Source organism: Poecilia reticulata, chromosome 7, assembly GCF_904066995.2.
Source record: "Poecilia reticulata chromosome 7, P_reticulata-male-v2, whole genome shotgun sequence".
Classification (NCBI taxonomy): domain Eukaryota; kingdom Metazoa; phylum Chordata; class Actinopteri; order Cyprinodontiformes; family Poeciliidae; genus Poecilia; species Poecilia reticulata.
Window position 1 is genome coordinate 33,837,378 of NC_088836.1, and position 21,149 is coordinate 33,858,526.

The following is a 21,149-nucleotide window of genomic DNA, read 5'->3' on the forward strand; positions in this document are numbered from 1 at the left end:
GTCTTTATCAGCGGTGCTAATAACTGGGTGATGTTTTATGTCAGCATAATGTCTAAATATAGAATATGATTTTGTCGGAAACTTAATCAACTCCACACCTTTTATTTAATTCATTTCATCGTGTTAATGGCCATCGCTGTCAGTTGGTGCATGTTGGTTCTCAGCTTCTCTTTCTTGGACAAATAATTTCCCAGGTGTCTCAAACAATCAGCAGTACCTTCAGACTTTTTTCTCTGTTTATCTCTGCTCTTCCTGTAGATTCTCGATCTGTCCTCGCCGGTCTTTTGCCTGGACAGAAGTCACTTCTTTCTGACCTTCTTGACATGAATCAGCTGTCTGGAGGTCTCCATCTCGCTGCCCATGCAGATGCATTTATATCAACTTCTGCAGATGCTAGTAAAGCTCCGTGGGGGAAGGAGAGACGTCATCTCAACAGGACAGTTCTGGAGCTCGCTGGACTCTTCTGGACATCATAAACTGAACCTCTTATCTTGAATCTACATTATCCATTAATCTGTTCTTTCGGATGGAGTGTTTGTGGATGTGTGGCCATTTTGACACAAAGCAATGCTAATGACAGACATTTCTTTGGAGATAATAATTCCTCGCTAAGAAGGACAATAACTTAAAGTGCATCTGTCCTTCTGTTTTGTCAGTGAGTTAGCCAATTAGCTGGACAAAGGAACTTTTTTGCCACTTCACCTGTGATCATGAAATTAAGCTCGAAGGTGGAGACAATACTGACTTTGATGGTGTTCCACATATTTACAATTTTTTGAAATTTTCAGTATTTTACACACCTGGTTTAAATGAATTGGAAGGGAACTATTTGCAAGACCCTTTAAAATCATTGGGATTAGCATCATTACCTTGAATCTGCCAAGCCTGAAAAACCCTAGTGTCATGTTATTGTTTGACATTATATTAATATGATAATCCAAACAATTATAGCAATGATTTTATTGAAAAGTCTTTTCATATGCATTTTGATTTCATGCTGCTGTCAGAAGACAATGTAAAGAAAAAGTGTAAACATGTCTTCAGGAATGGACTTTGATGACATTTGAAGTGAAGTGTTGTGAAGGGAGATGCAACCAGAGCTCTTTACTCAACTCCTTTCATGAACTCCAGGAACTCTGCCAGAGACAAAAACACACAATCTGTTAATACAGGCATTAATAAATCCCAGTTTATGCAATGCTCTTCCGGGTCAAGCTTTATTCCTTTTCGGTAACTTTAGCTCTGACCCAACATTGGACTCCAACATTGGACTCCGATATTCCAGAGGGTTAGAGACTACAACTCTCCAAGAATAGCTGCAATCTGAAAATATCTGAGATCACCTCTAAGATGTATAACTTCCTGTTTTAATAGTTAATAAACCAATTACACCTTAATATGCATTAATACACACAGTGGAAACCGTCTTAGCACTAACATCAACTGTCTTCTTTATGTCTACTCTTGGAGGTTCAGCCAAGCAGGGACCTAAATGTCATTCCTGGGTTGACCTCTTTGCAAACGCCAGCCAACAGCATGTCAACTCAGGTATTTCTGCACTGTCTTTTGAATATTTAAGTTATGTGCTATGAAAAAACCTGCAAATATTTTGAAATGCACAGAAAAATCTGTGAATAGGCAACGGTCCAATCAGAAATGTTTTTTTTTATCCCAATAAGGGATATTGCTTTGAGTGACACAGACCACTACATCACAACCTCAGTCATCCCGGACAAAGGACGCAATATTAAATACAGTTTAGTCATCAATAATTTTCTTTTTCACAACTTAGAGTCGTGAAAAAAGATTAGTACCATCATAATCAATCTTCCCGTCGTTGTTTTTGTCTCCGTCTTTCATCAGCTCCTCAATGTCATCTTCCGTGATGGGTTCTCCGGTGGACTCCAGCATGCTCTTCAGCTCTTCCAAGTCAATGTAGCCATCCCCGTTCCTTAACAAAACGTAAATCACTGCATAAAGTTGATTTAAGGATTAGTCAATCTTCTAATCTATTTCTTTGCCTCTACCTCTAGTAGAGAATGACCATTTAAATAAAACCTACTTGTCAAACATGCGGAAAAGTTCAGCCAACTCTTCTTCTGATTTCCCTTTGCTCTCCTCCTTCATGCATCGGACCATCATAACCAAGAATTCATCAAAGTCTACTGTGCCGCTCCCTGTGAACATAAAGCCTGGTGTTATGAAACTACCTACATCTTGGTAGTATCCCTAAGCACTTTTACCTTTAAATCATCCAATAAAACAGAAAATGTATTTCCACTTAAAATGAGGTCAAAGGACAGGCAACAAAATGGCAACGTACCATCTTCATCCACCTCGTCGATCATCTCCTGCAACTCTTCAGGAGTTGGATTCTGTCCGAGCATTCTCATCACCTTCCCCAACTCTTTTGTGCTGATGCAGCCATCTTCTGCATCCTGAATGAAGATGTCAAAGGCAGCCTTGAATTCTAGAAGAAACACAGCATTGCATGTTTGAGGACCAGGAACGTTCTGGTGAGATGTGGGAACAAGCCATGGCAAAAAAAGAAAAGAAAAGAAAAGAAAAGAAATGCATTGGCAACTACAAATACACCACAAACAAATCAACCAAAAGTTACCTTCTGCTGCAATGTTGACAAGCCTTCTGAACCGATTTGAAGGCAGAACCAGAGCTTTTGGGTCACATTTTAGCTGTTCATGAGATCAGTTACATGCCAGTCTTCACTACATGGAATGGGATGGCATCTCTTGTACTTATTATTCCAATATCAAGTTTCTATGACCTTTGTGTCACCCACAGGTGAACTTAGCAAACCATGTTGTGACTGGACAAAACTTTCTGGAGATTCAAGGACTGACCTTTCAAATGGTTTTACTGGTAAGTCATTACAGACTCACCAGTCTTTAAAGGTCAGTACCATCATAATCAATCTAACCCTTTCTCCATTTGGTCTCTGTGGTCCAAATGGCAACCTATTCCACCACTGACTTGTACCGATCCAAGTCTGGGTCAGAGAGGCACCAGATTTAGGATAAAATCCCTACTAAACCCAGAGATACTGCACAGCTCCTACAGTAATGTTCCCAGACTAGAGGGGTGTAGGTCCTTCTAGAGCATTCAGGATTTGAACAGTGGGACATAAATGGAAAACCTCAGAAGGAGATGACCAGGAGACATTCAGGTATATTTATTTATCAAATGTGCTAATAGTGAAGCTAATTTTTTTATTAGCACTTTAGCATCTTTAACAATGCATTTTTCATTTAGCTTCCAATAAATACATTTTCTGATAAAGTATCAACGTGATTGAATTTAGTGCTTTACCATTAGCTTCTGCTAAATACCATGTTGGAATAGCTCTTTAGTGGAGCTAATGTTTATGATTAGTGCTTTAGGGTTAGCACAGATAACATTTTAGCTAGCATTGCTCACCACTGATAGTTTTATTTCCATGGGCCTTAAAAAATAATATTTGTTCAAATTTACTAACTCCAAGTCAAAGCACAGCACAAGCCTGAATATTTGAAATGCTGTAGGGGGCGCTATGCATCTAATGTACTTTTTCACCCGAGTCATTTCACCTTAAAGACACAGAGCTCTGCGAAGAGCCAACAGTTCACCAAAACGTAAAAGTTTTCAGTTTTTCTGCTGAGTGTGGCTAAAGTCACAGACGGATGGCCCCAATTAAAACACAGGCTTCCTGCCCTGAGTGGGCGGGGCCAAAATGTTGGCTCCGCGTTGACGGAGGATCCTCTTTACGCCAAACATGGCCGACCTTAGAGCTAACTCCTTTAGCTTTCAGATTACTGTTAGAAGACTCAATACACGTGATACTTTTTAATCTCTTTAGAAACATGCATAGATTAGAGATATTATTAGTATCAAACGCAAAACAGTTAATGCAGACAAACATCATGATAAATAAAATCAGTTTTTTAAGTCGGTTTTAGTCTAGCAGTTTCAGTTTCCTCACCATTTTTCTGCTCCTCTGTCAGATTCTCTACCTGCAGATGAAAAACGGTTATTTTCCTTCTGTGTGGCTGTTTATCCACCTCTTCACTGAAGTAGGGCCTCAGTTCTCATGGTGACAATATTCTTAGTTTAGCTGCGCTGTAACGCGACACGCGCTGCTTCAGCCGCTGCTATTCTTGTGAGGTTTGTGGAGCTTAAGAGGCGATCTGCTCCTCACCAGCTGTTCATTGTTCTGATGTCAGTCACAGAAACCAGACCTCAGGCCTCCATCTGCTCTAGGCGTCTATTTCTGATTACATTCACAATAAAATGTAGATTTTGAGCTGTTAGAAAATGGTTGATGCTGTAAAATAAAAATTGAAGATCATTGTTTGAGATGTTTGACCTTAGCCTAGCTGGCTGGAAGCAGATTTAATTTGTAGATACTAATTTCAAATTGATTGAAATTCCCAACAAATCTCTAAGCGAACATTAACTGAAACATAACTTCTTTTTACCCCATGAAGGAGAAGAAATTACCACCGATAATCAGAACTCACCGCTGCTTTATACACGTCATCCATGACTGCTGGTCGGTTCTGGACTCGGCCTCACCGCTACCTTCAGAACCAGGACAAGCTCTGGCAGGAATATGTTGCTCTGTCTGCTATGTTGGCTCATGTGGCATCTAAAAAAGGTTCTGGCCCAACTTTCATTATCCTATGATAGTGGAGGGCGGGAGGAGTGACAATGAAGAAGAGAGGCCATCTATAAATGGAAGATAACAGAAGAAACCTAAAAATAGATAAACACTGTGTGCATGCAGTCGTATGGTGGATGTATTACATCAGGAGGCTCATTCTGAAATATGAAATTATGATTTTTACGGAAAAGAGACACACTGAAGCAAAAAGCCGTACAAATCAGTTCTGAATCAATGGTACAATCTATGGGATGAAAGCAAAATTAAATCTAGTTTGTGGCAAAGTGCTAGTGTTTCAACTCTGACGGTACAGTTAGCAAGAAGGTGACGCAGCCAAACAGAGAAAAAGAGATAGAACATGAACCATCCTTGTTCCATCCTGACTGTGAAGTACGGGAGTGGCAGCATCATGTCGTGGGCTGCAGGAGGAGCTGGTAATGAAACAACGTCATGTGGAAATGTTGGAGCAACATCTAAAGACATCAGCAGGAAGGTGAAGCTCCACATGGACGATGCAGCTTCAGGACAACAAATCAATGTTTGGTTCTGATCTCTGGAGAAATTATGGGTGGATCTGAAAATGTGTGTGAACAAGAAACCCATAAATCTGACCCAGTTCTGTCAGGAGGAATGGACCAGAACTCCAGCAAACTACAGTGAAAATCTGCTGGAGGGAAACTGAAAAGGTTTGACCCGAATCCTGCAGGTCAAAGGAAATGCCACCAAAAACTGAGGAAACATAAACGTTTGCTTTTGAAGTCATAAATAAATAAATCTGAAGAATTTTTTCTCTCATTGTTGAGGAATTTGGCAAATAGAAATAACTTATGATTCTAAACAAGTTTGGTCTGATTTAACTTCACACTGTTGTCATATTGAGTCTGTTTGTAAAGGTCACTGTAATTTTACACATACAGTAATGGAAATTATACTGATTCCTAAATAAAAACCACTTTTCATGGCTGTATTTACTGTCCTGCTGGCCTGTGAGTTTATCAGATATAGAAATAACAATAGTTACACAGACGGGGTTATTTTCAGCAGGTGTCCTTGACAAAAAATAGTTGTCCTTTTGAAATGGGGAGGAGAGTTTATGGAAATAAATGTCAGAGACTCGCACTATGCAGAATCAGATGGCAAAGAGCAGCAGCTGCACAGGCCCTCTGAGCTTCAGAGAGAGGCTCCGTGAGCCTGAAGAACTGCTTTTTACCACTTAAAGTATTCCAAATAATTAAAGCTAATCCCATTGATTATGCATGTGTTACTTCCAGGCCAGACTAATTTATCATCAGGATGTCCAAGAGGCTTTTTGCGAAGCTTCCAGCTAATCTAAAATGCCAGTCAAGAGCTCTGATGGCGAGCATGAAGAGAAATCATGTATCTTCACTTTTTACATCTTAAAGAGTTTTAACTAGACTTTCTACACAACGACTACCAAACTTACTAGCAGACTTGCTAAAGGTGTCAAAAATAATTGCTCATTGCTGCTGTAAAATCTGACGCGGATAAAGGAAATAAGAATTTTAAAAACAGTAATTCATAGTTTCCTTTTTGTTCACAGAAAATAAAAAATCTAAAAGTTGTAGCATGAATTTGCATTATTAGTTGGATTATGCTCACATGGAGCCATTTTATAGCTCAAACAAGTAACTATGTTGCCTTCAGTTTTTGTAAAAAAAAATGCTACTCATCAAATATGAGTTAAAGAAACTTTATTTTGTAATTTAACTCCTTGAAATTGGGCCTCCATCTTTTTAAAAGCTCCTGCTCCTTCTGAAGCTCCGCCTACAGGAAGTCATCCAACATGGCTCCTCTGTTAACCCTTTAGCGTTTTTCATCAGCGTAGCTCTGAGAAGTAGCTCCTATAATGAGCTCAGCAGTTCCACCAAGTGTTTGCTAATTGCTGCTGGCTAGTCTGAAGGAGCTGAAAGGGGGAGGAGCTACACCTCAAAGGCGGGGCTAGGTCCACCCAGGCGCTCTGCACAGCTGAATGGTTGCCATGGAGATTAAAGGATGCATGAAAGAATCAAATCAACACTCCAGGGTTTTTTTTTTTTTTGATGAGGGAATAACTTTATAACTGAAATTTTTAAAAAGAAAAAAGTTAATTTTTCATAATATTGCAGTTTTAGGCCACCGTTCTCCTTGTTCTACAGTTAATTTTCTGTAGAACAGGGTTTCCCACTTCAGTCTCCAAGGGCTTCTGCATGTTTTAGTTCAGCACACCTGGATCAGGTGACGGCTCTTTGGCACCAGGCCTCTGCAGAACATACTGAGCGCTGATTAATTTGAAGATGAATGCTGCCACCTAGCGGTCAGTGACTGATATGGCTGCGGTCAAATAAATGGATGATTGCTTTCAGCAAGCCAGAGCAACTGGTTTGGTGCAGGAGCTTTTTACTGGTTAAAGTGGGAACAAATCTAGATTTAAGGTTTTCAGGAAACTGGTGTTGATTCTGAAACTTTGTATTTTATGAGAGTTTTTATTATTGTTAGTTCCTGATACTGACATAAAATGATCAAAAACATCAGCAGGTGTTGGTCTCTAACACACACACATGCAAACACACAGGCATGCTCTCTCTCTCACACACACACACGCTCAGACACACACACACACACACACACACGCAGGTTCTGAATGTTTCAGATGTTGCAGAACAGAATCAGTCATGCTGTCTGACTCACGTTTCCTCCGTTTTGTTCTCTGTTCCTGGGAAACTATCATGTCGTATTAAAAATGAAACAAGACCACAAGCAGACAGAGAACCAAGTGTGCAAGAAAACACGAGTACTTTAAATAATTCAGGGCAGCTAATATAAAAATGAGCTTGTTGCTGAATGGGACACCATTGCTTTCAGTAGGAAACAGACATAAACAACGAAGGACCTGGTTGCACCAAAAATGTTACAATTTTCAACAATTATTCATGCAGTCTTTAGGGACAAAAGGTAAAAGCTTCAGATTTATTTCTAATTCTGCATATTGTTATTTTCTTTGTTGAACAGAGCAGTCACAGGATCCAGAAGAAGCCTGTTTTTTTTTTTAACCAGGAAGTGGAACCCCAACAGTGAAAGCAGCAACTGAGAGCAACCAGCTTTGCTGCTGATTCTATGACCCTCAAGTCAGGACAGATTTACATCTGATTGGACCGCTGATGGCGCGTCTGACCTACAATCTGCTGCATTCTCTCTGCCATCTCCATGGGCAAAGGTTTCCATGGGAACAAGCCCTGGGCTCCTTTAATCTCTTGTTTTGCAGCCCTCACTCATCTGGAGGCAGGCTGGATTCCTTTTTGTCAAGCTCATATTCTTCTGCTCTATTTCCTCCCAGAGCTCTCCCTCTCTCTCTCTGTCCCTCTCTCTCTCTCTGTCCCTCTCTCTGCCTCTCGCTCTCTTTTTTCCTTCTCTCTCTCCAGTGTCAGCGCTGCTCCTGAATCTTCCTTCTGACTCATGCTCTTCAGCTCATTCCAGTTTCCAGTTATGAAACGGCTCGTGTAGATCAGCTGTGGAGTCTCTGCAGATTTAGCCGCCAAGAAGCTGAGAATCAGAGCGGAGTCCTGGTTAACAATTAAGACTAAAACTAAAAACATAGACACAACAGATTCTCTAAATGATATAACTTCATAAGTCTGACACACGAGTTCATTGGTAAAATGATCTTTAGTTTAATTGGCTACCTAACTCTATTGAGGCCCACAGACCCACTGAACCATATGCACGACTGGTGTATTTATTCATCTATGTATTTATTTGTATTTATATACTTTTACATTCTTTATGCTTTTTGATTTTGTACTTAATTTATATCCTAGTTTATCTGGGAGACATTAAATTAATAAGTTCTGCACAAAGAACTCAAGCAAAGTCCAAACATTTTAAAAACATGATCATAAATGGATATTAAACTAAATTTATTATCACTGTTGCTGAGACTATTTCTATTAATCCACAGTATTAGAATTTGTAAATATAAATCAGATAAAGGATATTCTGAGAGGCACAACAGACTTTTGTCATAACAGATCAGAGAATAGACTTTAAAATATTTATGTTACTTTATAAATGAAGCTTAAATATCAGCTGTGGATCAGCCTGCAGGCCTCTCAGGTTCTGGTTCTGGTTCTGCTCTGCATCCAGAACCAGAACCAGAACCATGCACCACAAATCCGGAACAAACTTCCAGAAAACTGCAAAACAGCTGAAACCCTGAGTTCCTTTAAATCAAGTTTCCTTTGATTGATAATAAATGGAACATCGATCAATATATCTGATGTGTATTGATTATATTAACAATGAAACTTAACAAAAGGAAATATTTGTTTTTGGTTTTCACAACTGTTCACAATCTGACGCTTTTTATGCTTTCAAAATAAAACGCTTTGCTCTGCCGTGATGCTGAAATGTGATATAATAAACTTTAATATGCCAAGTTCAGGGATGGGACAGTTGAGTTTAACTTATTCTTCATAATATGATCTTTATTTTTCTCTCTGTACAATATTTTACAAATTGTCTCATATTCAAAAACAATGAAATAGTGATAAAAATGACAATAAAAATGGTCATTTGTTTAAAAAAAACTAAGATAGATCTATCTATCTATCTATCTATCTATCTATCTATCTATCTATCTATCTATCTATCTATCTATCTATCTATCTATCTATCTATCTATCTATCTATCCATCCATTGTTCATCCCTGCTCGCCCCCCCGTCCCTCCAGTTGGTCGCTCCCAGCCTGATCGGCCGCAGCCGCGGCGGCAGCACCGATCCCAGCCATGATCCCTTCTGTCGCTGATGATGACGAGGATGAAGCTCCATGTTTCTGAATGAATTCATCCGCTGCTGCTGGACGGATGCATCGCTTCCTGCCTTCCTTCCTTCCTTTCCTTCTTCTTCCTCCTTTTGCTGGTCGCAGTCTCAGACGCGCGGGATAACTGTGATTATGGACGTGGTGTGTTTTCTGTGGATGCTGCCGTCGGTGTGGGCTGTGGAAGGTAAGCCTGTCTGCTGCACACATCCATGGTCATCCATCTGCTGCTGCCGCCAGGAGGAACCTGCAGGTGGAAAACATTCCATGCATTCATTATTCGTAGTATTATTACTGCTTCTGTTGTTAATATCATCGTTGTTTATGCTCAGCATGTGAGCCAGCTGCCTGATTTTGTAGGATTTGGGGAGATTCGGGGCCTACCTGCAGAATCCCTGTCAGCTTGTGGAAACTGCAGCTCAGAAAGTAACTCTGTAGCATCCTGGAGTTTGGTCCAAATCAGAAATTAGATGCTGCATTTGTTCAGGATTGACAATAAGGCAAAACAAAATTATACTGAAGTTAATTCAGGAATTTCCTACACACAACAATTAACCAGTATCTGTAAAGAGTGAGATCATTTAATATATGAAACAGCTGCTGGAAGCTGTTTATAATTAAATGATTAGAAATTAAACTTATGCTTCAAATTAAACCTTAAATTATTGTTTATTTTTGGTTAAATCTCGATCCTTGACATGAATATTTTTGCGTTCACCATCGTCTGGTTGGTTTCTGAGACAAATTGGTGTCCAGGGAAGGACTGCGTTTGGCAGATTTTCTACCAGAGTTGTTTCAGTGATGAACTGCCAGACATGGATGCTTCGCACCAATTCTGTCTGTTTTTAGAAGTGGCAGAACTGAAGTTAGCGTTGAAAACGTGCTTCTGCACCACAGGGCGTCAGAGAACTGCTTTCGTTTGGAGCTGGAAGTTAATTGGTTGTTTATTTCTGGCAGGTTCTTAAAAACACACACACACACACACACACACACACACACACACACACACACACACATACACACACACACACACAATTATCCAATGTTTAAATCTGTGAAGTTAGTTTTGCATTTAATCAGTTTAAATTGAGAAGAAACTCAGCAGTAATATAAAGTCCGGTTATCACTGCAGCAGGGTTTGATTTCATTTCGTCCGTCTGGTAGAGACTATTTACTTTTTAAAAATCTAATTTCATGCATTTTTAATTTAAAAAGGTAGTTCATAAACTATCAGATGTTTTATTAAAAATGCGAGGAGTTTAAAGGGTTTTGGTTCATATCTGTCGCAATGAGCAATAAATGAGTTAATCGCATGATAAATTAAAATGAGCTCTTTAATTTCCATTTCTCTTTTTTTTCTTTCTAACAAAAACATGATAATGAAAGTTTTCAGTCTGATGCTTTTGATCTCTTTTTCTGAAGGATAATTTTGCTAAAAAAACTCCATAATTCTTTTTATTTGTTGTTTTGCTTATTTAGTTTTGGATGTTCTAAATATCTTCCAGTTCCAGTATTAAATGTTCATTTGAATTTAAATGTATTGATCTTTGAGAATGTTTTCTTGCATTGTTACTATTATATTAGTTGAAAATGGTCTCAAAACAAAGCTACTGTTTATTACAATAACTCTGCCTCACTGATAGGGGGCAGCACTGAGCCCCACAGACACAAGAGGCAATAAATAATAAATTGATTATTGTGACAGACCTATTCATACCTCCAGCAGATATTTGGTAAGAGGTGATAACAGGACCACATCGTAGTACATGACAAGTGACTCTCTCACTCTGAAGGGCAGCTTACAGTAACCAGTGAGGTGAACATGAAGGTTTTTGGACTGTGGGAAGAAGCCGGAGTACCAGGAGAGGATCCATGAATCCACAGAGAGAACGTGTCAACCCAGGCAGCGAGGCAGCAGAGCTAATAATGCAGCCGAGAACTCACTGATAAAAATACCCGAGCACATTATTCATGGCTCATCCTGAGAGTTTTCACTCTCATCTTTAGTTCTTTCCACGTCTGGGTGAAGCAGTGCAGTGCTGCGTCTTACCTCTGGGGGCGCTGTGTCACATTTAGTGAATGAAGCAGGCAGTTTTTCACATGCTTATCGCTGTTATTTACACCTGTTCTACATATTTAATGAATATAAGTGGCATATTTAGTCCTTCTGATTGGCCATAAATGTGAAGTGAAATACGCAGAGCAGTGGTTCTTAACCTGGGTTCGGTCGAACCCCAGGGGTTCGGTGAGTTGGTCTCAGGGGTTCGGCGGAGCCTCTGCAGGAGGTAAAGACACATTAAATAACCTGTGTAAAGTGGTGATGACGCCCCGCTTTGCCATCACTTGCTGCAGAGGATCCCGTTACATTGCTGAGCCAATCAGAGGATCACGTTACATTGCTTAGCCAATCAGAGCTGTGGAGGAGCCCTGATTGAAGGAGCTCTTCTCTCAGCATGGATTTGAACTTGTGTCTTTATTTACTTCAGCAAAACTCACAGTTTTTACCAAATTCTGTAGCTTTCGGTGAACTTCTAAATCTGCTCCTTAGTCGCATCTTTTCGGGGTTGGTACTGCCTCTAGTGGCGTGGGGTGGTAACACAACTAATATAATTACATTACTAAATCAGAATACCGCAAAGTCTTTTGTGTGTCGGGGGGGGGGGGTTGGATGCGCATATGCAACTGGGGGGTTCGGTACCTCAAAAAAGGTTAAGAACCACTGAGCAAGAGGGAAAACGCTGCAAAATCGCTCCACAAAACTGAAGTCCTTTTCTTCCATGCAGTGAAAGACTGAAAACAGTTGGAAAAAGAGAAAATAGGGTGAGATTTTATTAAAAGTGTGTGCATAAGACCCTGTCAAAAACTTCTGTCATGTCATGTCTGTAAATAATCAGTTTAAACTTATAAAAAGTCCATTAAAAGTGTTCATGACATGTTTATGTCATGTCAGTCTTAAGCAGACTTCTTCAGGTGTTACCGAGTCGCTGCTGCTGCTCCACCATCATGGAGGCTTCAGCATCTTCAGTCTGTCTCTGGTTTGTGAGCTGCTGCTGCTGCTGTTTCTTCTTCTCGATGTTCAGGTTGCAACATCAGTCACTTCTGAGTTTTTCTGCAGTTTGGTGCCAACCAGCATTTCTTTTCATTTATCCATCACCTGAATGCGAGTGAGTCTGAATCCTTCATGGATCTTCTTCTCCACAGCTGATGGTGTCATGCTCAGCTCAGCGCTGCTGTTCCTGCACTCACTGCCTTTCCATTACAAATGTGCTCGAATCTTTGTCGCCACTAATGTCGGAAAAACAACTTCACAATTGAAAATCACATGTGAATACATTAATTCATGTGATAACTTATAAAAAATAAAATAAAACATGTCGCTGTCACTGTACCTTTGGCTCATTTGCGCTGAAGAAATACTTAAGGATTATTGTTAAAATGTACATCATCGATGTGTAACATATTTATTTACAATAATTAAAATACTATTTTCCTACACAATGCTTTCATTCTCTTAATGAATAGTTGTCATAATGTAGCTAAAAGATTATATGTAGAAAATTTTGTTGGGAGTCACAGGACTGATAGCTAGTGGTTACCGTCAGTGCGCCCCCTGGTGGACACGATAAAAATACACTTATTTTATAATAATTACATATTTTATGGAGACATGTGTTATAGGATTACCGATCAGAAACACTAATTTATTACTGTATCTTCCCTCACGTTTGATTATTGTACATTTATTCACATGATTTGTTTTTTTCCAGAATCGGTCTTGTAAAAATCGGTTAAATTGTTTTAATCTTTATTTCTTGCTATTGTCTTTAAATCAGATACTGTTTTTACGATCACAATGACATGCAAAAGAAAAAGGAAACAAACACGTGACAATTAGCCGATGGTCCGGATCGTGCAGTGACGGCATCAACCTCCTGCTACTTCCTGTCGTTTTCTTCTTCGTGGTTTAGCTGTTGGACGCCTGTTCTAGTCATGTGACTCGTGTGATGTGAAAAAATGTTTACGTTGGAAAAAAATTAAACCACAAAATTACCTCATCCGTCAAAACTAGTGATTCTCAACGTGGGCGGTACCGCCCCCCAGGGGGCGTTCAGAGGACGGCAGGGGGCGCTGGCGGACATTTTTACAAAAGGGGGGCGCTGGGATGCCTTTGGGGGGCGTTTGGTCGAAGGTAAACTTTACACCTTAAATGCACAACAATACCAGTTTAGACTTTGAGCAACTTGGTAAAACTGTATGTGTAACATTAAATCATGCTTGGCTGCAACTGTATCGATGGCAGCTCTTCTTCTATTCAGTGTTTGTAGCTTCATGGCTCCGCTCCGCATCAGTTCGGCGTTACAGCGGCTGATGACGCTGCTGTGATTCACTTTGTCTGGTGTCAGATTTTCTAATATTTTATGTTTTATTGAGGATTCTTGTACATATGTTTTGGCAGTTCTGTGATCATGTCAAAGCAGCAACTTATATTAAAAAGTGTTTTATTTCCGTTTGAAAGCTGCCCGCTACCATGGAAGAACAACAGAAAATCGCTCTTATAAACATGTAATTACTAAAATCACGATACCCTCACTGTGTATCCCTCTGAAAAATGAAAAAACACATGATGTGAAACATGACGATTAGGCGGCACAGCAGGTGATGAGTGAAGATTACTGATGGTCAATAAACGATAAAATAAATGTAGCAACAGGAAAGAAACTAAAGTGGACATAGCAATAAACCAAGAGAGAGAAATGAATTAAGAACAAAATGCAAGAATAAACTAAGAAACTAAAGTAAATACAGAGGAATAAACTGGTATGGCAAGACCTTTCAAGCAATAATTAATACAGAGACTGTATGGCAAGAATAAACAGACACTATTTCCAGATAAAAGGTAAAATAATACTGAGAATAAATATATCTTACAGACCATAACAGTAAATAACTTATCACTTATTTATGTTTTTAATTAGATTTGATATATTTATTTCTTCAATATTATTTTTCATGTCAGTGTTGATGTCATGAGGCTGATGACTCCATGACACTTTCAATTTGACTCATTAGGATTTGATTAACAACCAGATTTGTTCTTTGTAATTTCTGTCCAATAAAACTATTAATCTATAAATCAATAGACAGGTTAACATAAAGATATAATCTATGTTTCTGTCTCATGGCATCAAAAGGACCTGGAACTTTTGTTTTTCACCTGAAAGCTCTGGTTTGAACAATAAATGCCATGAGGGTGAAGTTTTATGGTTGATACTCTGATGTCCCATTCTCCTGAAGGCAGCACAGAGCTGCACCACCAGAAACACTGAAGAGAAGAAGAGCTATGATTAATGTAGTTACACTTCTAACCATGTTTTAATGCTGCAGCTCAGTCAGTTGCAAATAGATCAAAGTTTAAACTGGCATGTTGAACATCCTTTATGTGGTCATTTGTGTAACATTTAACAACTAGAAAATGGCAAAGAATTTTTTCAACTCTGACTGGCTGCTGTTAGACCTACAAATTTTAACTTGAATGTTTATTGCATTTTTCGTAGACGCCTGTGAAAATAATTTTTATTCCCATGACTTTTTTGTTCTCTGGGAAATTATTTTTGATGATAAATACAGAAACAAGCATAAAAATCAAAACATCTACAATAGTGATAGTAATATTAATGATAACATAATAGTCTGAAAAGTAGCCTGCAATGCTTTGGTGGGGGGCGAAGAGGGACCTGGAAAAGGGCTAGGGGGGCGTTGGTCCAAAAAAGGTTGAGAAACACTGTTCAAAACGAAATTGGTATGTTTCCATTAAGCAAATTTATTTTAGAAATGTTAAATTGTGTAATTATTTGGTCGGTGGAAGCGCAGCTGCTGCATTTGAGTCGCTGGTTGTCGTGTCTGCTGTACCTCACCGTGCTGCAGCCCCTCTGTGCTGCAGCCCCTCAGGGGCGTCCATGTTCATCCATGTCTGCTGTGGTGGATCCTGTTCTTGTGCTCCAGATTGATGAGATTTATTGTAGCATTTCTGTTCGTTGTGTGCCAGTAGACGTGTATGTAATCAGCGTAATGTGCTTCTTGGGACACTTTTAGTCATCTCTGAGTGCAAACATGCAGAATCACGACACAACAGAGAGTGTTTTCATCCTGGAGGCTTTATTACTTCTCTGTGCTGATGAATAATCCATGTGGAGAGAAAAAGGAGTGAAACACAAACTCATTTCAGCATAATTATATTGCATTATATTGTTTTTTCATGTCTTTGAAACATGAGGAAAAAAACAAAGAAAAGCCAATAACCCAAGATTCACAAAAAGACATAAATGTCTAGATATTAACGTTCAAATCTTCTCTCAGTGTTTTGGTTTGGATAAAGATGTCCTGATAGGAATGACCTCAAACTCAAACACTCTGAGACATCGAGTCTCATTGTCCACTGATGCATCAGTTTTACTGTAGCATATATTCACTCCAGCATATTTTCTTTCACAACGGCATCAGTAGCTTTAGTCCACGTTATTTCTGCTCGCTCAATCTCTAGCGGACAATCGCATACCAGAACCCACTGGTTTCCCAACAGCTCGGCAAAATGTCCAGAAAATTTGTGACTCATGCAACATTAGCCTGAAATAATTTTTTATTTTATTTCAGACCGTTTACTATGACTGAGTAAGTCACATAATCAATCGCATTTCTTTTTCTACATACAAAAGTCTTGAGCCGGAACTTTGTATTAGCATTTCTGGTACGCCTGTTAATGTGACGCACAAGCTACATCCGCTAACAGCAGCGAGGAACAAAGTCGCTTCTCTCGGCCCAGTAGGGGTTAATTTCTGCTTCTAAACGATCTGATTGGACGCTGGAAAAGAAGGTTGTTGAACCAAGTTGTGCTAAAAGGAGTTAGCCTAGCAGCAAAGCTGCTCAAGCCTAAAATAGCATTGCAGTGCTAAACATGTAGCAGCTAACGCTAATGTTAGCATCCACATTTCTAAAGGAAGAAGGATCACAGATGAACTTTGCTCGAACCTGATGGTTGAAAAACCTGAAGAGCAGATGAAAAACTTTAAATATCTTCATTATTGTTCAGCTCATGTGTTTCTGTTCATTTAGCTGCAATAGCAGACGCCGCCTGTGTGTCAGCTTTATACCAGAAACACAACGGAAAGGCTCTGAAGTGCTTTATGCAACAACAAAAAGAAAAGAAAAACATGTTTAGTTTTTTTAAAAACTTTTAGCAATTATTTAATTAAAATTAACACATAAATGTCCTGATCTTAAAATAAATGCTTATTGTGAAGGACTGGGATCTGCTATTACTGCTACAAAAAGTGCTGCAGGATATAAAATAAGATTTATGACCTTTATTAGTTTGAAGTTAGTTTAGGGAAATTTATGATTTGATTTATTCATTGTTTGTGGAACGTTGCCAACATATTTGTTAGTTTTTATTCTTAATGTCATGATCCTGATTGTTTGGGTTTTTCTGTGTTTGTATTTTGATCATTTCCTTCTTTTTTGTTTAGTTTCTTTGTTTATTCGTTTTGTTAGCATCTCTAAATCATATTTCTGCCTCTGACTGCCTGCATGGTGGGTCCAACTCCTCAGCAACATGACATATTGAGGATTTTACCTCAAAGCAATAAAAATGTGTTATCTCCTCCGCACCGCTCCTCATCGAGGCCACATGAAGCAATCAATGCTGAATCTGATTGCTGAGGAGATAAACGCTGACATCACAGGTCAGTTTTTTAGCATGTTTGTCGTCATGACGAGTTTTTCCAAATGAGCCGTATGGCGCTGGAAGCTGGCTAACAGCCACCGCTGTGACGTGAAGCAGGGAGTTTATGATGCGTCTCTGTTGGTTTGATCTGTCATGACATATATTATGTGATGCAGCCTAGTAGGATTATGCGTGCTGGGCTTAGTTGGCCCATTTCTCCTCCTCTTTGGCCTACTTTTACTGAATCATGCAGGAGGAAGGAAGCACAAGAGCGCCCTCTACATCCATGCAGCAGAACTGCAGGAACAGATGGAGCCAGTTGGAAGAATCAAAGTTAATTAACTACAGTCTGCAGGAAAAAAGAAAAGATTAAATTGATGCATCTCTATGGTTTATAGTATTAAAGCAAACATATTTTGCAAAGCCAAGTCTTTGTGGAGCAAACTAGGTTTTAGTTTGAACAGAAGATCATTTGTCAAGTTGATATAAAACAATTTATATAAAAGTTCAGCAGGGATTCCTGGTATTCCAGGTGATTTCCAGATGTTTTTTCTGCCTGTACTGCTGGGAATGAGGACCAGCTCTAATGAATATGCAGCAGAAAGGAGAACGTCAAGACACTAATGCACCTCGTCTCTCCATCTTCCACCAGGAGCTCCATCTGCGCCGAGCCCACATGCATTTTAAATGTGGAACTGCGGCAGCGTCTTTCATTATTAACACATTCACTCGCGGATTTAATTCTCCTTCCCTCTGATTATGACGGATTTGTTTCTGCATGTCATGTGCGGCTTGGAGAACGTTCCCAAACATGCAGACAGCGAGAATATTTATCCACAGCTTCAGATCCCGAGTGTTTCTACACGTTTCCTCAGGACTGGATCCCAGTTTCATTCAGCCACAAACAGTTAGAGCGAGTCATGTACAATTAGTGTCAAGTCAGCTGAATTTAGTTTTATTAGTGCCTGGGGCGCCCAAACGTTTTGCTCTGGGTGCCGCGACTCTTCAACTGACTTAAACCCTCTGAACTGTAGCGAGGGGAGAACTAGAAAGAAAAAGAAAAAAACTTCAAGTAAAGTATTTGTACTTTGATGCAGTATTTAGTGAAAGTACTATCCAACACAGAAAAAAAGCTAAATTATAAAAACTTACTTTTTCTAAATGAATCCAGCTCCAGTAGTGAGTTGGAGAAACTTTTCATCCACAAATTTAAAGTAATTTACTAAAAGTGATTTTTTTAAAGTCAACTTTACTATTTTTAATTAAACACAATTTGGCATTTACAGTGTAGTATCTTAATTTATCATTTTATACCCCATGGATGGGGTTATGGACAACAGAATCTAAATTACTGTTTAATTAGGGCTGAAATAATTAACCAGATTTATGAAATATTCGTCAATTTATTTAGTAATTGTATAATAGCTACATAGAGTATAAAATCATGAAAACGTGTCTTCTTGCTGAAAAAACATTGAACCCAGAGGAGAAATTAAGCTAAAACTGCACAGTGGTGCAGTTGGTAGAGCTGTTGCCTTGCAGCAAGAAGGTTCTGGGTTCGATTCCCGGTCTTTCTGCATGGAGTCTCCATGTTCTCCCTGTGCATGGTGGGTTTTCTCCAGGTACTCTGGTTTCCTCCCACAGTCCAGAAACATGACTGTCAGGTTAACTGGCCTCTCCAAATTGCCCCTAGGTGTGAGTGTGTGTGTGTGTGTGTGTGTGCATGGTTGTGTGTCTCTGTGTTGCCCTGCAACAGACTGGTGACCTGTCCAGGTGACCCCGCCTCTCGCCCAGAACGTTAGCTGGAGAGGCAGCAGCACCTCCTGACCCACTGAGGGACAAGGGTGAAAGAAAATGGATGGATGGACAAACAATACAAAAATACAAACATTTTGCATAAAGGATAAATAAAAAATAAAAAATGTACAGAAATCCTCAAATGACAGTTTTAGCTTCACCCGGTTCGAATTCTGTAAAACAAAATCTCCTTTTAAACACATTTTGCTGTCCAATTATTAATTGATTAATAGATAATAATCAGCTTTAGCTGCAAAAATTATCGAATGTTATTGCAGTTTTTCTTACTTAAACAAGAAATTGAATTATTTGTTTATTTGCTTATTTTTAAAAACTTATCACATTAAAAAGGCGGTTTAAAGACAATTTTGTCCCATTTTTTCATCCGATTAATTGATTAATCAATGGAACAATTAAGTTTTGGTCAATATTTTCCATCTTGTTTGCACTGAACCTCCAGAATAAAACCTGGGTTCACAACTCACACCTTCTATACGGACAGTTTAGAAACCCAACGTGACATCTAGTGAAGTCGTAAAAGTGGGATCATTTGTGTCTACACACCGGACTGTGCTGCAGCCAGCAGTGCTGCAGCCAGCAGGCAGAAAGCTGCAGCAGAGAGGAGAGGAAAACTTTGTTGCATCTAAAATCTCAACTTCAGCGAAGGAGCAGAAGCTGCAGCAGGTCCTGTTGGAGCAGAAGCTGCAGGTCCTGTTGGAGCAGAAGCTGCAGCAGGTCCGGTTGGAGCAGAAGCTGCAGATGCTGGAGCAGAAACTGCAGCAGGTCCTGCTGGAGCAGAAGCTGCAGCAGGTCCTGTTGGAGCAGAAGCTGCAGCAGGTCCTGTTGGAGCAGAAGCTGCAGCAGGTCCTGTTGGAGCAGAAGCTGCAGCAGGTCCTGTTGGAGCAGAAGCTGCAGCAGGTCCTGTTGGAGCAGAAGCTGCAGCAGATCCTGTTGGAGCAGAAGCTGCAGCAGGTCCTGTTGGAGCAGAAGCTGCAGCAGGTCCTGCTGGAGCAGAAGCTGCAGCAGGTCCTGCTGGAGCAGAAGCTGCAGCAGGTCCTGTTGGAGCAGAAGCTGCAGCAGGTCCTGTTGGAGCAGAAGCTGCAGCAGATCCTGTTGGAGCAGAAGCTGCAGCAGATCCTGCTGGAGCAGAAGCTGCAGCAGGTCCTGCTGGAGCAGAAGCTGCAGCAGGTCCTGTTGGAGCAGAAGCTGCAGCAGGTCCTGTTGGAGCAGAAGCTGCAGCAGGTCCTGTTGGAGCAGAAGCTGCAGCAGATCCTGTTGGAGCAGAAGCTGCAGCAGGTCCTGTTGGAGCAGAAGCTGCAGCAGATCCTGTTGGAGCAGAAGCTGCAGCAGGTCCTGTTGGAGCAGAAGCTGCAGCAGGTCCTGTTGGAGCAGAAGCTGCAGCAGGTCCTGTTGGAGCAGAAGCTGCAGCAGGTCCTGTTGGAGCAGAAGCTGCAGCAGGTCCTGTTGGAGCAGAAGCTGCAGCAGGTCCTGCTGGAGCAGAAGCTGCAGCAGGTCCCGTTGGAGCAGAAGCTGCAGCAGGTCCCGTTGGAGCAGAAGCTGCAGCAGATCCCGTTGGAGCAGAAGCTGCAGCAGGTCCTGCTGGAGCAGAAGCTGCAGCAGGTCCTGCTGGAGCAGAAGCTGCAGCAGGTCCTGCTGGAGCAGAAGCTGCAGCAGATCCTGTTGGAGCAGAAGCTGCAGCAGGTCCTGTTGGAGCAGAAGCTGCAGCAGGTCCTGTTGGAGCAGAAGCTGCAGCAGAAGCTGCACCCACAGAACCTGTGAAGTGACATTTTCTTCCAAAAATAGAAGATATTTTTCAAAAATTAAAGCAACATTAAAAAGTGTCTCTACATGTGATTTCAATACAATATCCTCAAACGAGACATTGACAATGGCATCATAATGGAAGCTACCAACATTAAAAACACACTAAGCATGAAGCAGTTCGTGGGAATTTGAGTTTTGAACTGTGGGGGTGAATAGATTAATGTGAAATGTGCTGCAGGTCAGCGCTGGTGGCCTCTTTGTTCCTGCCTAACTGTGGCTCCAACACCTGGCTCTCCACTCGCTCCCTGCTCCTCATTAATCGCTGCTGACGCTAACAGGAAGCGATCACCCGGAAAAATGGGCCATTTGGTTGCAGCAGTGCTGCTCACATTGTAGC

The 21,149-nt window shown here is 40.4% G+C and overlaps 2 protein-coding genes across 4 annotated transcripts in view; one reads left to right on the forward strand and one right to left on the reverse strand.

The window, feature by feature from the left end:
- Nucleotides 1-945: 945 nt before the first annotated feature.
- On the reverse strand, nucleotides 946-4,649 carry LOC103468062 (troponin C, slow skeletal and cardiac muscles-like). The gene is made up of 6 exons (XM_008414903.3): nucleotides 4,515-4,649; nucleotides 3,977-4,007; nucleotides 2,324-2,470; nucleotides 2,063-2,177; nucleotides 1,815-1,951; nucleotides 946-1,136 (listed from the first exon to the last, which is right to left on the reverse strand). Exons 1-6 carry the CDS (start codon nucleotides 4,536-4,538, stop codon nucleotides 1,105-1,107), a joined length of 486 nt encoding a protein of 161 aa, XP_008413125.1. The 5' UTR covers nucleotides 4,539-4,649; the 3' UTR covers nucleotides 946-1,104.
- Nucleotides 4,650-9,131: 4,482 nt separating this feature from the next.
- Nucleotides 9,132-21,149, forward strand: part of LOC103468061 (ephrin type-B receptor 2-like) — a 31,066-nt gene continuing 19,048 nt past the window's right edge. The window contains exon 1 of one of the 3 annotated variants that reach the window (XM_081609416.1): nucleotides 9,132-9,658. In XM_081609416.1, coding sequence (XP_081465542.1) covers nucleotides 9,481-9,658 — 178 coding nt within the window. In that variant the 5' untranslated portion in view covers nucleotides 9,132-9,480. The remainder of the gene's footprint in view (nucleotides 9,659-21,149) is intronic. The other 2 variants (XM_081609418.1, XM_081609417.1) reach the window with 2 other exon arrangements.

What these genes read in the sequence shown, in the direction of transcription:
- LOC103468062 (XM_008414903.3), bottom strand. Translation starts at nt 4,538, where the DNA reads ATGGATGACGTGTATAAAGCAGCG. An exon ending in GACAGAGGAGCAGAAAAATG is followed by an intron (nt 2,471 to 3,976) that starts GTGAGGAAACTG and finishes TGTTTCTTCTAG; the next exon opens with AATTCAAGGCTGCCTTTGAC. An exon ending in CGGGAAGATTGATTATGATG is followed by an intron (nt 1,137 to 1,814) that starts GTACTAATCTTT and finishes TGTCTCTGGCAG; the next exon opens with AGTTCCTGGAGTTCATGAAA.